General features: G+C 36.0%; 1 protein-coding gene across 9 annotated transcripts in view; it reads left to right on the top strand.

The window, feature by feature from the left end:
- Nucleotides 1–18,276, top strand: part of LOC128219489 (WD repeat-containing protein on Y chromosome-like) — a 43,521-nt gene that overhangs the window by 13,488 nt on the left and 11,757 nt on the right. For all 9 annotated transcript variants that reach the window (XM_052927307.1, XM_052927334.1, XM_052927300.1 and 6 more), the window contains 12 exons: nt 5,045–5,291; nt 7,820–7,966; nt 9,620–9,682; nt 10,606–10,828; nt 11,006–11,190; nt 11,475–11,663; nt 11,811–12,002; nt 12,300–12,563; nt 12,892–13,056; nt 16,240–16,392; nt 16,799–16,983; nt 17,257–17,370. In XM_052927307.1, coding sequence (XP_052783267.1) covers nt 5,045–5,291; nt 7,820–7,966; nt 9,620–9,682; nt 10,606–10,828; nt 11,006–11,190; nt 11,475–11,663; nt 11,811–12,002; nt 12,300–12,563; nt 12,892–13,056; nt 16,240–16,392; nt 16,799–16,983; nt 17,257–17,370 — 2,127 coding nt within the window. The remainder of the gene's footprint in view (nt 1–5,044; nt 5,292–7,819; nt 7,967–9,619; nt 9,683–10,605; nt 10,829–11,005; nt 11,191–11,474; nt 11,664–11,810; nt 12,003–12,299; nt 12,564–12,891; nt 13,057–16,239; nt 16,393–16,798; nt 16,984–17,256; nt 17,371–18,276) is intronic.

Below are 18,276 nucleotides of genomic sequence, written 5' to 3'. Positions count from 1 at the left end.
CCATAGACAGTAATTATAATATCCCTTCCTGTTTTTTACTTTTCTCTGTATTGCAAATTTGATTGAGTGTTTAATACTGTATTGCAGTTTTGAAAAAGTTGTTATTACTGTATTGCAGTTTCAACTTACTGTTTTTCCTGTATTGCAGTTTTGACTGAGTGTTTATTTCTGTCTTGTAGTTTTAACTGGGTATTTATTCCTGTATTGCAGTTTTGACTGAGTGTTTATTCCTGTATTGGAGTTTTGACTGAGTGTTTATTCCTGTTTTTCAGTTTTGACTGAGTGTTTATTCATGGTTTGCAGTTATGACTGAGTGTTTTCCCTGTATTGCAGTTTTGACTGAGTATTTATTCCTGTATTGGAGTTTTGACTGAGTGTTTATTCCTGTATTGCAGTTATGACTGAGTGTTTTCCCTGTATTGGAGTTATGACTGAGTGTGTATTCCTGTTTTGCAGTTTTGACTGAGTGTTTATTCCTGTATTGGAGTTTTGACTGAGTGTGTATTTCTGTATTGCAGTTTTGACTGAGTGTTTTCCCTGTATTGTAGTTTTGACTGAGTGTTTTCCCTGTATTGTAGTTTTGATAGAGTGTTTTCCCTGTATTGTAGTTTTGACTGAGTGTTTTCCCTGTATTGTAGTTTTGACTGAGTGTTTTCCCTGTATTGTAGTTTTGACTGAGTGTTTTCCCTGTATTGTAGTTTTGACTGAGTGTTTTCCCTGTATTGTAGTTTTGATAGAGTGTTTTCCCTGTATTGTAGTTTTGACAGAGAGTTATCCCTGAATAATAGTTTTCACTGAGTGTATTCCCTGTTTTTCAGTTTTGACTGAGTGTTTATTCATGTATTGCAGTTATAACTGAGTGTTGATTCATGTATTGTTGTTTTGACTGAGTGTTTATTCCTGTTTTGCAGTTTTGACTGAGTGAATATTCCTGTTTTGCAGTTTTGACTGAGTGTTTATTCCTGTATTGCAGTTGTTACTGAGTGTTTTCCCTGTATTGTAGTTTTGACAGAGAGTTATCCCTGAATAATAGTTTTCACTGAGTGTATTCCCTGTTTTTCAGTTTTGACTGAGTGTTTATTCATGTATTGCAGTTATAACTGAGTGTTGATTCATGTATTGTTGTTTTGACTGAGTGTTTATTCCTGTTTTGCAGTTTTGACTGAGTGTTTATTCCTGTATTGCAGTTGTTACTGAGTGTTTTCCCTGTATTGTAGTTTTGATAGAGAGTTATCCCTGAATAATAGTTTTCACTGAGTGTATTCCCTGTTTTTCAGTTTAGACTGGGTGCTTATTCCTGTATTGCAGTTTTGACTGAGTGTTTTTCCTGTTTTGCAGTTTTGACTGAGTGTTTTCCCTGTATTGCAAATTTGACTGAGTGTTTATTCCTGTATTGCAGTTTTGACTATGTGTTTATTTCTGTCTTGTAGTTTTGACTTAGTGTTTACTCCTGTATTGCAGTTTTTACTGAGTGTTTCTCTGTACTGCAGTTTTGACTGAGTGTTTTCCCTGTATAACTAAACCTGTCCCTGCATTTCTTATGAAAAATAGTTTTGATTAGTCCTTCTTACATTAATACACCCTAAACTAGCTCAATCTGATAGTCTTTGTCAGGTTTTCCAGTTTCACTGCCTGTCACTCAAGTGCCTGTGCGTCTGTATTTTCTAAGGCGTTTTGGCCCAATGTGCCATTCTTTGAGGTTTTTCAACTGAACCTGGACTCAAATGGCATTTTAAGCATCAAATGGAGCAGTTCTACACATCTTTGCACACATTTCAAGTTCTCGCAGTCAAATCTTCACCAAATTTTGACATTTTCAGTGCTCGTAAGATTGCAGACGACTCAATTTTTAAAAAAAAATAGGCAAAAGTTGTGAAAACCAGGAAATAGCATATTTTGATCAACCGGAAAAGATAAATGCATTTAATTGTGAAAGTCTGCCAGAAATAGTGAAATGCAATACATTTCTTGCAAAAATGACACTTTTTAAACAAAGCAGTTTGGTTCCTTTTAGGTTACACACCACCATTGTCATTTCCTCTATAATTCAATGTGAAATGATTATTTTTAGACAACATTTAAAGGCATTTCGAGCGAATGCAGACTATGATAAACATATATATTCTTAAAGTACAGCTTTTTAATTACCTTCTAAGCCAATAAAAAAGGGGGGTCAAGTTATTCCTAAGAAATATCTCTCCACTTGAAAAACAATCTCTAAAAATTGCACGGTCCGCCATGACAGTTCTTCCAAAATGACCTTTCAACTATAGGGAAACAGTTTATGCTTAAATCTCTCTTCTAAATGTTAAATCAAGCAATAATAGATACTCAAGGTATAAAAGTTTCAGGAATAATGATATTTTTAATTTACAGTGTATTGAGCATGTGAAAACATGTCTATCAGTCATAAAAACATTATATTTTTATTGAGAATTTTCCACACAACGGAAGTACATATGACGCAATGGTCACGTCATACCTGTATTTCAGTTTTGACTGAGTGGTTATTCCTGTATTGCAGTTTTGACTGAGTGTTTTCCTGTATTGCAGTTTTGACTGAGTGTTTTCCTGTATTGCAGTCTTGAAAAAGAATTTATTCTTGCATTGCATTTTTGAAAGAAAGTTTATTTTTATATGTCCTGAAAAAGGTTAAAAATATTCAAATGAAACTTGGTACGCATGCTGCCAAAGACAATATGCTCATTTTGAAGAAGGCCCATAACTCTGACTTTAATGTTTGTCTAGTTATGCAACTTGATGGACTGACCATACAGACGAGTGTTTGGAATTAACTCTGCAGTGCTGTTGCTGTTTTCCATATTTGATTGTGATTTTTTGTCTGTCTTTATATAAAGTCTTGACAGATACTCTATTTATGTTTTCCTATATCTAGTAAAGAGGTTTTACCTGTATTTCATTTACGAGGTAGTATAAGTATCTATCATGTGTTTCCAGTACTGATAGAAAAATCCGACCCGAGGGCACGCGCATAAGCCGGTAACGAGGCTTGCCGAGTTACCGGTTACGCAGCGTGCCCGAGGGTCGAATTTTTAGATCCGGACCTGAAAAACATGATTGATATTTTTTCTTGCATACCTAAAATTATGAATTTGTGGCAAAAATTGATGTAGAAAACACACTTTTGTACATTTCACCAAAAAGCGCGTGGGACGTTGTGTACTGACGTCATAAAGCGCAGTAATTTTGAATCACTATCGACGTCAAATAGTTCCTTTAAAAATCGCGCTTTTACGATTACTTATTTTCAATTTTAGTTAAAAGTTTTGTGTACTTATATTTTTGATTGCGCTTTATTGAAATTGCATAAATTGTCTACTTTTTATAAACCATACAATAAAGAAAATAAGAAGTGGCGCGTTGTTGCCCGTGACTCATCTTACATGGGGGGTGTAAGACGAGTTTTTCCAGTACACACGTCCAGTATGCAAGAATGTTAGTTCCTGTATTCCAGTTTTTAGTGTTTATTAATTTATTCTTATATTTCATTAGAGTAATTATTTCTGTACTGCAGTTTTGACAGAGATTTTATAAATATATTCCTGTAATTTCCAGTAGAGTGTTTATTCCTGTATTCTAACTATGATAGAGTGTTTATTCCTGTATTCTAACTATGATGGTGTGTTTATTTCTGTATTCCAACTATGATGGTGTGTTTATTCCTGTATTCCAACTATGATAGAGTGTTTATTCCTGTATTCTAACTATGATGGTGTGTTTATTTCTGTATTCCAACTATGATAGAGTGTTTATTCCTGTATTCTAACTATGATGGTGTGTTTATTTCTGTATTCCAACTATGATAGAGTGTTTATTCCTGTATTCTAACTATGATGGTGTGTTTATTTCTGTATTCCAACTATGATAGAGTGTTATTACTGTATTCCAACTATGATAGAGTGTTTATTCCTGTATTCTAACTATGATGGTGTGTTTATTCCTGTATTCCAACTATGATAGAGTGTTTATTCCTGTATTCTAACTATGATGGTGTGTTTATTTCTGTATTCCAACTATGATAGAGTGTTATAACTGTATTCCAACTTTGATAGAGTGTTATAACTGTATTCCAACTATGATGGTGTGTTTATTTCTGTATTCCAACTATGATAGAGTGTTTATTCCTGTATTTTAACTATGATGGTGTGTTTATTTCTGTATTCCAACTATGATAGAGTGTTTATTCCTGTATTCTAACTATGATGGTGTGTTTATTCCTGTATTCCAACTATGATAGAGTGTTTATTCCTGTATTCTAACTATGATGGCGTGTTTATTTCTGTATTCCAACTATGATAGAGTGTTATAACTGTATTCCAACTATGATAGAGTGTTATAACTGTATTCCAACTATGATAGAGTGTTATAACTGTATTCCAACTATGATAGAGTGTTATTCCTGTATTCCAACTATGATAGAGTGTTATTCCTGTATTCCAACTATGATAGAGTGTTATAACTGTATTCCAACTATGATAGAGTGTTATAACTGTATTCCAACTATGATGGTGTGTTTATTTCTGTATTCCAACTATGATAGAGTGTTTATTCCTGTATTCTAACTATGATGGTGTGTTTATTTCTGTATTCCAACTATGATAGAGTGTTTATTCCTGTATTCTAACTATGATGGTGTGTTTATTCCTGTATTCCAACTATGATAGAGTGTTTATTCCTGTATTCTAACTATGATGGTGTGTTTATTTCTGTATTCCAACTATGATAGAGTGTTATAACTGTATTCCAACTATGATAGAGTGTTATAACTGTATTCCAACTATGATAGAGTGTTATTCCTGTATTCCAACTATGATAGAGTGTTATTCCTGTATTCCAACTATGATAGAGTGTTATAACTGTATTCCAACTATGATAGAGTGTTATAACTGTATTCCAACTATGATAGAGTGTTTATTCTTGATTTCCAATTTTGACAAAGAGTTTATAAAAATATTCCTATATTCCAGTAGAGTATTTATTCCTGTATTCTAATTATGACCACATGTTTATTCCTGTTTTTCAGTTTTGACAAGGAGGGCAATGTGCGGCTGGAGGAGGAGATGAAGCTGCACCACCTGGAGCAGCTCATGTACCGCTTCATGAAACACAAGCCCGAAGACATCCTGCTACAGGCTGGAACAGGGTTCTTTCCCGCCAAGACACAGGCCCGCACTCCCGGACAGATGAACCTGAAGGAGTTCAAACAGACTGTCTCTGATGTACTGATGACGGATGAATATGATGACTACCTTGAAAAACTCTTCATGAAGGTAGGTTTTATAATGCAATAATAATTGCAATAATTATTAAAAAATGATGTTCATGACAATACTCAGATGTAATCAAAGGTGGTAATAATGATGATGAATTGAAGGATTGTAACTATTCTGTCTCTGTTTCATTGACATGTAAATGAGAAATAAAATAAAAAAATCATTTAAAAAAAATAAAAAATTTTTTTTACAAATAATGATTTTTTACTTCATTCTGTATGGATGGTGCGCTATATCATTAGAAATGACCTGTATTGTATCTGGCCATTCATTGAAATAATGATTTGATGCATTACATGTAATCTGTCTTGTATTGAATAGGCTTATTTAATGGAGTTTTATGGAGCTGACTGAGGTATTTGCTACTTAATTGGAGTGTGAACGTTGGATGTTGGGTTGCCATTATCCCCTTTGTGTTTCCTCGGCACCATGACAAAATAATCTTGTGGTGATCGGTGGAGAATCGATAAGATTGAAACAAACAACACATTCCACCTAGCCATAAGCAAAACGGTTTCTCTTTGACAGTGTTGATTTCAATTAAGTAAAAAAACACTAAAATAAACACATTCTGTTCTACTTCTTTGTTCAAGTCTATTGTATGATAAAATAAATAATTTGATTGGCATATCTTTTAAATCAAATTCTAAATAATAATGTAGAATTAGATCAAATATAATGAACATATATTTCAGAAGCTTAAAATCAATCCATATTCGAACTTTCAAAACCATTCATCCTCCTTGAGCCAGATTTAAATTGCAAAATGTATACCTTGTGTAAATAATCAGATGTTTCCTTTGTCCTTATGGTTCATCAAGACATTGTAACAGATGCTTTATGTCCATGGCATCAACATTTTATGATATGCATAAAGGAAATAAATAGACCCCATCCCCCTCCCAGGACATAATCCCCCCCTTCCCCATTTTTTCCGCAGGCAGAAAAATCCTCCCCCCCTCACAACATACCATACTTTTAACAAAACTTGCTTAAATGTTGACGTCATATTTGGTGAACTGGATCATGTCTGGGTATGCAAAGTTTGGTGGAGGAGATTATGTCTGTCTATGCAATGTGTGGTGGAGGGGATTATGTCTGTCTATGTAAAGTGTGGTGGAGGCTATCATATCTGTCTATGTAAAGGGTGGTGGATGGGATTATGTCTGTCTATGCAATGTGTGGTGGAGGGGATTATGTCTGTCTATGCAATGTGTGGTGGAGGGGATTATGTCTGTCTATGCAAAGTGTGGTGGAGGGGATTATGTCTGTCTCTGTAAAGTGTGGTGGAGGGGATTATGTCTGTCTATGTAAAGTGTGGTGGAGGGGATCATGTCTGTCTATGAAAAGGGTGGTGGATGGGATTATGTCTGTCTATGCAATGTGTGGTGGAGAGGATTATGTCTGTCTATTTAATGGGTGGTGGATTGGAGTATGTCCGTCTATGCAAAGTGTGGTGGAGGGGATCATGTCTGTCTATGTAATGTGTGGTGGAGGGGATCATGTCTGTCTATGCAATGTGTGGTGGAGGGGATCATGTCTGTCTATGCACTGTGTGGTGGAGGGGATTATGTATGTCTATGCAATGTGTGGTGGAGGGGATCATGTCTGTCTATGCAATGTGTGGTGAGGGTATCATGTCTGTCTATGCAATGTGTGGTGGAGCGGATCATGTCTGTCTATGTAAAGTGTGGGGGAGGGGATCATGTCTGTCTATCTAAGGTTGGTGGATGGGATTATGTCTGTCTATGCAATGTTTGGAGGAGGAGATTATGTCTGTCTATGCAATGTGTGGTGGAGGGTATCATGTCTGTCTATGCAATGTGTGGTGGAGGGGATTATGTCTATCTATGTAATGTGTGGGGGGGATCATGTCTGTCTATCTTAGGTTGGTGGATGGGATTATGTCTGTCTATGCAATGTGTGGAGGAGGAGATTATGTCTGTCTATGCAATGTGTGGAGGAGGAGATTATGTCTGTCTATGCAATGTGTGGTGGAGGGGATTATGTCTTTCTATGCAATGTGTGGTGGAGGGGATTATTTTTGTCTATGCAATGTGTGGTGGAGGGGATTATGTCTGTCTATGCAAAGTGTGGTGGAGGGGATTATGTCTGTCTATGCTATGTGTGGTGGAGGGGATTATGGTTGTCTATGTAAAGGGTGGTGGATGGGATTATGTCTGTCTATGCAAAGTCTGGTGGAGGGGATTATGTCTGTCTATGCCAAGTGTGGGATGAATATGTCTTAAGTCTATGCACAGTGTGGTGGAGGGTATTATGGTTGTGTATGTGAAGATTGGTGAATGAGATTTTGACTATGCAAAGTTTGGTGGAGGGCATTTGTCTATGCAAAGACAGGTGGGGTGATTATGTCTTTGTGAAGTTTGGTGGAGTTGATTATGTCTAAGCAAAGTTTAGTGGGGGGATTCTTTGTTAGGGTGGGGTATTAAGTCCTACACTTTTGGCAATAATTTATGCCATCTTGTCACATATGTTATCCTTAAAGGGTTCTGTTGTTATTCCAGCTGGACTCATCTGGCATTGGCTATGTGGACTGGAACGAATTCTGTACGTACCTGCTGCTTCTTTACCGGGAAAACGACTACATGAGGACCAAACGGGAAATACCTTTCCTTGTTGAACCCAAAATCAGACACATTGTCCAAAATCGGGTAGGTTCAAACAGCTAGTAAGAATACATGCCTTGCACATAAATATATATATAATTATATAAAAACTTGTCTTGTAAGGTCTAAAGGTGTATGCAACATTATACAGGGGATGAACCAAGATAACATAGACATTTTCAATAAAAATCCATGTTTTAATAGCTACAGTAAAGTAGAAAACATCATTGTAAATGGGACTCCTTTTAGAATATACTGATACAAATTTGAGATCCATGTTTGTGCAAAAGGACTAATGACCTTCGTATTTTACATTGGTTTTACAGACAAATATTTAATTAAGATAAATCTCATTTTTTTTTTATAAGCTTATTCAGTATGTTTGATATGCTGGATATATAAACATATAAATCAATGCAAATTAAAATTATCTTAGTTTTATTTCTCATTTTGACTACAATCTGCATAGCCATTAAAATGGCCCGGGGTTCAACTTTCAAACAGTAAATTTTCATAAATGAACTTATATCTTACTTAAATCATTATACAAATGTTAAGAGAATATGAATTATGCAGAAATGAAAAAAATACCAAAGTTTATTCCTTATTGTGCATGGAAGGTGAACTGAAATGCACTGAATATTAAGATTAAGATTTGATACCACCATGCACCAGAATTTGTACTAGGACTGTATTTAACTACCGGGGTATCTTTAATTTTGTACCATAAATGGGTGATAGTAGAAGTCTATAATTTGGAGAGAATGTAGTAAAATCATTATGCTTTGATATGAAATGTTACTTTTAGTGCTTTTAATAAGTGTATGGGCACAGTTAAGAAAAGCTTTATTTTTGATCTTCCCTTGTACAGCTCATATATTACTATTAAATCATCCTTGTACAGCTCGTAAATTAGTATTAAATCATCCTTGTACAGCACGTAAATTAGTATTAAATCATCATCCTTTATGCAAATGTTATTAGTTGCTAAGGTTAGAGGTAAATACTTGTAATGGATACTTCAATAATAATACCATATGAGTGATTCCACAAAATGCTGGCATGTCTTTTAAGTATGAGATCAGTAAAATATTTATAAACATTGAATTCCAAGTGATGACAATAACAATAAATAAAGTTATTGCATAAGCTTTGAAAAAAGTAAGACCCAATTACTCAGGAGGCGGTTACATAATTTACATTTTATCAAGTCTGTTCAATTTCATGCAATAAACCTTTCCTTCTGCGTCATTGAAATTGCTATTTATTGTCACTATTGCTAGTATACTGGTGAAAGTTGTCACGCAAAGTGGCCTTTAGATCTGGGCGTATTGTAATTTTCTTTAATTTAGGTAATTTGATTATTGACAAAATTAAGTTTTATGGTTTTCAAGGATCAATATAACTGTTCATCCGACACCCCAGTTTACTTTGATCTCAGCACAACAATAGCTGTCAATATGGAATGAACATTTCACTGTCTTGAAAAAACGTATTTGTCACTTTCAGAGCTGGAAATTGAACTTTTTTATGGTTTCACTTTTAATGAATGCTTGCTCCGACTTCTGTAAATCAGACAAAATTTTCTTGTATTTTGACATAATGTTTCAAGTTGTTTTAATATCTTTCTTTTTTTGGGGTATTTTCTCTGATTCTGTCCATGTTTTGTTCTATAACTGTTTTCTTGTACAATTCCAGCAAGAGCAGACAACCAAGATCGTTGCGGTGGAGAGCCCCACACGATACGTAACTGTCAGCAGGGTGAGTGACGCCCTTATGATGCTGCTGGATCATGCTTATACTCTTATACTCTACCTTCAAATACCTTGTTACCCTCCTGTACTCCTATACCATGATACTGAAAAAAACAGGGATCTTTACCTTCCAGTAAAGAGAATATTTTAACAGTTATGAATCGAAGAATTACCAAAACCTAAGGCAAAAAATGGAAATGAATGTTACTTTGATTTATTTAAAGTATCGAGAGTAAATGAATGTTTTCAAAAAGATCAAAACATTTTATTGAGTTTTATTTAGATTAAATAATATAGAAATGATTTAACATGTAATTGAGTGTTTGCTCAAATTTGTATGGACTCATTAAAATAAGCATTAAGAAATAAGGTCATGTCAAACATGAAGCATTCCATGCACCATGAATATTGTATTGCTTGGTAAACACTTCATTACAGTGATGTAAATAGACTTGCATTCATTAAGCATGTTAGTGGACTGGGTGTTAGCAATTATGAGAACATAAATCATCAGATTTCTGCACTGGAACCAAAAGCATGTCGAGGTTGACATTTCACTTAACACCATTTAGAAATTACTCTTGAGAAATATAATATGGTCTCATGACATGAAATGAATCTCAGCAGTGTAAATTTAGTCTATTTACATAAATCTGCTCAATATTCTAAAAACCATTTTTCATCTGAGTTCTTTTTGAAAAAACAACATCATTGAATAAATAATTATACTCATCAGTGTCAAATACTCTCCTAGAAAGTATAATCAACCTGTCATACTTTATTTTCAAAGCATAATATATGTTCATGCACCTGGTAGTCTGTCCAACACCTACACTTCTTTTCAAAATTGATTATGTTCAGCGTACTGAACGGAAAACTGTCAATGTTGTTATTGTTCTTGTCAGACTTAACGCTACTACTCTCTCACAGGAAGGTGCAATAAGTGTGTGGTATCCCAGCATGCAGTATGACCGCTACTACGTGATCAGCGATGACGAGGAGGACTCCAGTCAGAAGAGACGCTTCAAGATGTGGGTCACTGATGCCATCTACATGGCCAACTGCAACAAAATTGCCATAGCTTCCACATCCAGGGATATTAGATTCTTTGATACCTCCACTTCACAGTATTTTGAAGAGTGGCATTTGTTTGGTAGGTGATGCTGGTATTTGAAGATAGGAGTGTAATTAATATATAGATAAAAAAGGTTGATATTAAATCAATGTTAGTTGCTCTCTCAAGTATTTTTGATCTAGTTTACAGTAATTGTAACCAGCATTATTATTGGGTGTTACATTAGTTAAGCAGAGGATATTTGTACTTCTTCAGCTTTACCTGATGTACCCTACTGTTTTGACTATTGGTATGACAAGAAGAACCCTAACTCAGAGAGCCTGTTAATATTTGGTAACGACACCGGGGCTATCAACATCCTCTACTTCAGCAAGCCAGTCACAATGCTCTTTAACGTGCCCTTCAAAAATGAGGGCGGTGCCCACAAAATATTCATGCAGGTACTTCAAAGTGGAGGATTTGTTTACAGTGATGTCATTTATACAAGATTATTTGATTGTTTAGCTGTTTGAATTACACTTGAAGAACTGGGTTAAATATTTTGCTTATGTTTTTTCCTTATTTGTTTGAATATGTATTCATGTAACTATGCAATCTTGTAAATTAAGCAATACAATTTATTTTGATACTTTTTATGTGTTTCTATTTAACAAATTACAAACTATTCTTTGAGAGTATCTGCATACAGGCATTAAAAAATCTCAGTTGAAATTCTTTTTCCTAGAACCTACCGGACCATTCAAAGTATGTCCGGCATGTTGTGATCCCAGATGTTCATCCAGAGCTAATCCGGCAGGTTCAGTTTGTGCCAGATAACAACATGATAATCTCATCGTGTGCCAACCCAGCAAAGTCCATGATAATATCTGATATCAAGTCACTCAAGAAGAGCTATGTGTTCAAAGTGGATAAGGTGAGAATGATGATGTTAACTGTGGCACGGTCATATTTCATGTAAGCTGTGATTATAGGGTTTTGAATTAAGCCCTTGACTCAATCATGAATTGAATCAGATAAAAAAATAATTCAAACAATCGCAGACTTTTGTTTATTGTTGCAGGGTGTTGAGTGTTTCGACTTCAGTAAGAAGTTGAACATCCTGGTGACTGGAAGCCTGGACCACTGTATCCGGCTCTGGAACCCATATGTCACCTCCAAACCCATGGCCATCCTAGAGGGCCACGGCACGGGGGTCATAGGGGTCAAAATACACGAGGGTCTCTTGCAGGTCTTCAGCTACTCCAAGGAGGCTGTGAGTGATAGGAGGTTTCTGAATGCTTAAATATTCCTACAAATATATCATAAGAATCAAACAATATTTTGCTGAACTGTGTGTTTGCTTTTGAATTAATTAATCAAAATTATTTGAATAATGTTATACAGAATAAAAGCTCTTCAATGAATCTGATAAAAAATGTGAAATAAGTTGTTCTATCTATAAGTTATTATTGTACCTAAAATAATTAAAATCTCTTACAAGGGTGTATAAGTTCAGATGGAAAGTGTGCCAGTTCAAGAATATTATAAATATAAAGTACTATATATACAGGTGGTGAAGGTGTGGGACCTGAAGGAGCATGCCATCTTGCAGACTGTGGTGCTGAAGTTCCCGAGCAGTATCCACGGGAGGATGCCAGAACATGGCCAGTTTCCCGTGCACCTACAGCCCTCACCACAGAGTTCCCTCCTTGTCACGTGCAACGACTACATCGGCATGCTCAAGCTGGGGCAGACATCGATACCGCACAGTGACGCCGTCAATACTCATGATACTCAACTATGTTGTGCCATATATAACCCTATGTTTAAACAGGTGCTCACTTTCAGAAATATCCTGAATTATCAAAATTGATGAAGACACTTTTGACATATTGTATTTTTCGATAATTCTTATTGAATATAGAATAAATGCAACCATTATGACAAGATCTGTCAACAGTTTGTTATCTACTATATATTTGATTCATACAGTATTAGAGATATACTCAACTGATATTATCAGCAGTCAATCTATAGTAATTTTATCTTAGAGATTTCAATTAAATATTGCTTGAATGATTTTATTAACGAAAGGTATTTCTTAAACTAAAAGTAGCATAATGCAAAATGAGTTATATAAATTCAGAGTTTGTCTCTTGCAGGTAGCTACTGGTTGCGACTCGTCTGTGATCGCCCTGTGGGACATTGAGACAGGGAACAAATCAGTGGTGTTCTCAAATGCGCACGGGGAGGAGGAGATTACATGCATGACCTTTGACACCTCATACAGGAGACTCTTCTCGGGGGCCAGAAATGGCACCATCAAGGTAAAAATAGACAAGTTGCTGGATTACTTCAATATGTCAATAAGGAACTTTGTACTTATAAGCACCAGGAAGGGTATTTATAAATATTTTTTCCAGTACAAACTTTAACAACAGTGTCCGCAGTTTAAGAGAAATACAATAGTGCCTTACATATTTTCCATTACACACAAGTGCTTTACATATTTTCCATAACACTCTAGTGCTTTACGTATTATCTTATTTAACACATTAGTGCATTCCATATATTTCATTATACACATATTGTCCATTACCCACTAGTGCCTAATTTATTATCCATTACACGCTAGTGTCGAACATATTTTCCATTACCCACTAGTGTCGAACATATTTTCCATTACACACTAGTGACTAATGTATTTTCCGTTACGCACTAGTGACTAATGTATTTTCCATTACACACTAGTGACTAATGTATTTTCCATTACACACTAGTGTCAAACATATTTTCCATTACCCAGTGCCTAACATATATTTCATTACCTGCTAGTACCTAACATATATTTTATTACACAATAGTGCCTAACATATTTATACCCCCACAAACAAAGTTTGAGGGGGTATATAGGAGTGAGCTTGTCGGTCGGTCGGTCGGTCGGTCTGTCTGTCGGTCGGTCTGTCGGTCGGTCGGTCTGTCGGTTTTCATGGTTTCCGGACGATAACTCATGAAAGGCTTGACAGATTTGAAAAATTTTTGCTACACAGGTGTAACATCAGAAGATACAGGTCAAGTTCGATATTGGGGCTGGTGGGGCCAAGGTCAAGGTCACTGTTACTAAAAATAGAAAAACGGTTTGCGGACGATAACTCATGAAAGGCTTGACAGATTTGAAAAAATTTTGGTACACAGGTGTAACATCAGAAGATACAGGTCAAGTTCAATATTGGGGCTGGTGGGGCCAAGGTCAAGGTCACTGTTACTAAAAATAGAGAAATGGTTTCCGGACGATAACTCATGAAAGGCTTGACAGATTTGAAATTTTTTTGGTACACAGGTGTAACATCAGAAGATACAGGTCAAGTTCGATATTGAGGCTGGTGGGGCCAAGGTCAAGGTCACTGTTACTAAAAATAGAAAAACGGTTTCCGGAAGATAACTCATGAAAGGCTTGACAGATTTGAAAAAATTTTGGTATACAGGTGTAACATCAGAAGATACAGGTCAAGTTCGATATTGGGGCCAGTGGGGCCAAGGTCAAGGTCACTGTTACTAAAAATAGAAAAACGGTTTCCGGACGATAACACGTGAAAGGCTCGACAGATTTGAAAAATATTTGGTACACAGGTGTAACATCAGAAGATACAGGTCAAGTTCGATATTGGGGCTGGTGGGGCCAAGGTCAAGGTCACTGTTACTAAAAAAAGAAAAACGGTTTCTGGACGATAACTCATGAAAGGCTAAACAGATTTGAACAATTTTTGGTACACAGGTGTAACATCAGAAGATACAGATCAAGTTCGATATTGGGGCTGGTGGGGTCAAGGTCACTGTTACTAAAAATAGAAAAATGGTTTCCGGACGATAACTCATGAAAGGCTTGACAGATTTGAACATTTTTTGGTACACAGGTGTAACATCAGAAGATACAGGTCAAGTTCGATATTGGGGCTGGTGGGGTCAAGGTCACTGTTACTAAAAATAGAAAAATGGTTTCTGCTTCATAACTTTAATTGGGCATGAGATATTGTGATGAAACTTGCTGTATAGGCAGCCTCTGTGAAGACAATGCTTGTGATTGAAAATGGGGCCAGTGGAGTAAAGGTTTTTGTGCACTGTTACGAAAATAGAAAAACGGTTTCCGGACAAACAATACAAAATGCATGATAAAAGAAGATGCAATGTGCAGTAACCTTGGAGTTATGGCCTCTTTTCATAGGAATGGTTTGCCATTCCTGTGTCCAGGCGGCATTTGGGGGTATTCGTCACTCCTGTGACAGCTCTAGTTTTCATAACCCCACTAGTGCCTAACGTATATTTCATTACCAAATAGTGCCTAACATATATTTCATTACCAAACAGTGCCTAACATATTTTCAATTACCCACTAGTGCCTAACATATTTTCCATTACCCACTAGTGCCTAACATATATTTCATTACACACTAGTGCCTAACATATTTTTCATAACCCCGCTAGTGCCTAACATATTTTCCATTACCCACTAGTGCCTAACATATTTTCCATTACCTGCTAGTGCCTAACATATATTTCATTACCAAATAGTGCCTAACATATATTTCATTACCAAACAGTGCCTAACATATTTTCAATTACCCATTAGTGCCTAACATATTTTCAATTACCCACTAGTGCCTAACATATTTTCCATTACCCACTAGTGCCTAACATATTTTCCAATGCCCTCTAGTGCCTAACATATTTTCCATTACCCACTAGTGCCTAACATATGTTTCATTACACGCTAGTGCCTAACATATTTTCCATTACACACTAGTGCCTAACATATATTCCATTACACACTAGTGCCTAACATATTTTCCATTACACACTAGTGCCTAACATATATTCCATTACCCACTAGTGCCTAACATATATTCCATTACCCACTAGTGCCTAACATATATTCTATTACCCACTAGTGCCTAACATATATTCCATTACACGTTAGTGCCTAACATATATTCCATTACACGCTAGTGCCTAACATATATTCCATTACACGCTAGTGCCTAACATATATTCCATTACAAGCTAGTGCCTGTCATATTTTCCATTACACACCATTGATGGTCACATAAAATCATAAAGATGTGCAAGTCAGCAAGGTGTTTATGTACTAAAATATCACCTTCGGGGCTGACTGGCCGGTCCTTATAATGCCATATTGTGAATCGGTGAGCTATATTTCTTATATTATACCAAATGTTTTATATTACAATTTAATAATTTTAAAACACTTTTTATGTGTTTTATTGAACAATGTAATTATGCACAAACATTTAAAAAATTTAATAACATGTGAAAGTTGCGATACCAGGTCAGTTACATACTGGCCAAAAGAATTATGGACCGCTGTTGTCAGCAAACTGGATTTTTATTAGTGATATGGACTGATCGACTTTACATATACAAAGAAGGGACACATTTATAATACATTACATTAGTGCCTGTTAGTACCTCTATCTTCCTCCCCAACTTCGCAGGTGTGGAACTTCCAGAATGGGCACAACCTGCATAAGCTGGAGGCCGTGGCAGAGGCTGAGGTGACAGGAATTATGCCCCTTCTTGACAAGAAGATCATCCTTTCCGTGGGATGGAGCAGACAGATCACACTGTATGAGGACACAGACCCTGATGTAAGTATGGCCAGTCAAACAGGATCTCATTAGATAAAATCATAGAAATCCAATAAAGTTTGATTGTAGAGACAACTACATGCAATATGTTTTCTTTTTGAGTGGACAAGAGAATGTACCCCCTCATTGGGTTTAAACTAACATGACCACTCTCAAAACTTTTTCCATTAAACATATAATTATGTTAACGTAAGATTCTATTAAGAATCTTAATCTTTAAGGGCTCATAATTTTGTGTACTAAACTTACACTCATTTAATAACTGGACTCCTGCATGCACTGCTTAAATCTCAGTATCTATATGTACAGATTGTTGATAGTTATATTTATTTTATTGCAAATGGCTCTAGGAATTCAGAGCTGTTGTCCCAATGGTAAAATTTATTACTTTGATATGTTTCCCCAGAGCATGTATATTCAAGCGAATAAGAACTGGAAAGGGGGACAACTGCACAAGGATGACATACTCACTATAGACTTCTGTCCCCCTAATCTGCTGTGTACCGCTAGTTTTGACGGGGAAATTATCGTCTGGGATGTGGAGACAGAAAAAATATTTGTGAGATTACGGAAAGGACAGGCTTCAAATCTGTAAGTCTACAAGAAGTGTGGGATGGTGTGCAGTATTTTTAAAGATGTTGTTATGTAAAGACACTTTACACTTAATTTGTCTGATAGTTGCAAAGTGACAGATCAGAGAATAAGAATATTATCATTCTTTTAATGACTTTGACCAAATGAAAAATTTTGATCTTTTAAAATATTTGCTCCCTTTCGCTACAAATATTCATATACATGAACCACATAATGAAAATAAAAAAACATTCTGTGTAGTAGAACTGTTGTGATTTCCCTGTTGTTTAGTGTGAAAAAGATCGAGGACATGTCATCTACAGCTCCAATGGAAAATGGCCGCCCCCAATCTATGAACTCTCGCCCGAACTCTCGCCATCGGAAATCACACAAACTGCAACGAGGGTAGGTGTCATGGTGCATGGTTGGGTGTTAGAAATGATCATGTTGCATCTTCTTGTACGTACTGTTAATGCCATTACTCATTGAGGTACATCTACTTGTACATACTGGTGATGTCATTACTCATTGAGGTACATCTACTTGTACATACTGGTGATGATGTCATTACTCATTGAGGTTCATCTACTTGTACATACTGGTGATGTCATTACTCATTGAGGTACATCTACTTGTATGTACTGGTGATGTCATTACTCATTGAGGTTCATCTACTTGTACATACTGGTGATGTCATTACTCATTGAGGTACATCTACTTGTACGTACTGGTGATGTCATTACTCATTGAGGTTCATCTACTTGTACATACTGGTGATGTCATTACTCATTGAGGTAAATCTACTTGTATGTACTGGTGATGTCATTACTCATTGAGGTTCATCTACTTGTACATACTGGTGATGTCATTACTCATTGAGGTACATCTACTTGTACATACTGGTGATGTCACTACTCATTGAGGTACATCTACTTGTACATACTGGTGATGTCATTACTCATTGAGGTACATCTACTTGTACATACTGGTGATGTCATTACTCATTGAGGTACATCTACTTGTACATACTGGTGATGTCATTACTCATTGAGGTTCATCTACTTGTATGTACTGGTGATGTCATTACTCATTGAGGTACATCTACTTGTACATACTGGTGATGTCATTACTCATTGAGGTACATCTACTTGTATATACTGGTGATGATGTCATTACTCATTGAGGTACATCTACTTGTACATACTGGTGATGATGTCATTACTCATTGAGGTACATCATCTACTTGTATGTACTGGTGATGTCATTACTCATTGAGGTTCATCTACTTGTATGTACTGGTGATGTCATTAC

Source organism: Mya arenaria, chromosome 2, assembly GCF_026914265.1.
Source record: "Mya arenaria isolate MELC-2E11 chromosome 2, ASM2691426v1".
In the NCBI taxonomy this organism is placed as follows: domain Eukaryota; kingdom Metazoa; phylum Mollusca; class Bivalvia; order Myida; family Myidae; genus Mya; species Mya arenaria.
The sequence above is the reverse complement of the archived record's forward strand: the minus strand, read 5'-3'. Positions and strand labels throughout refer to the sequence as shown.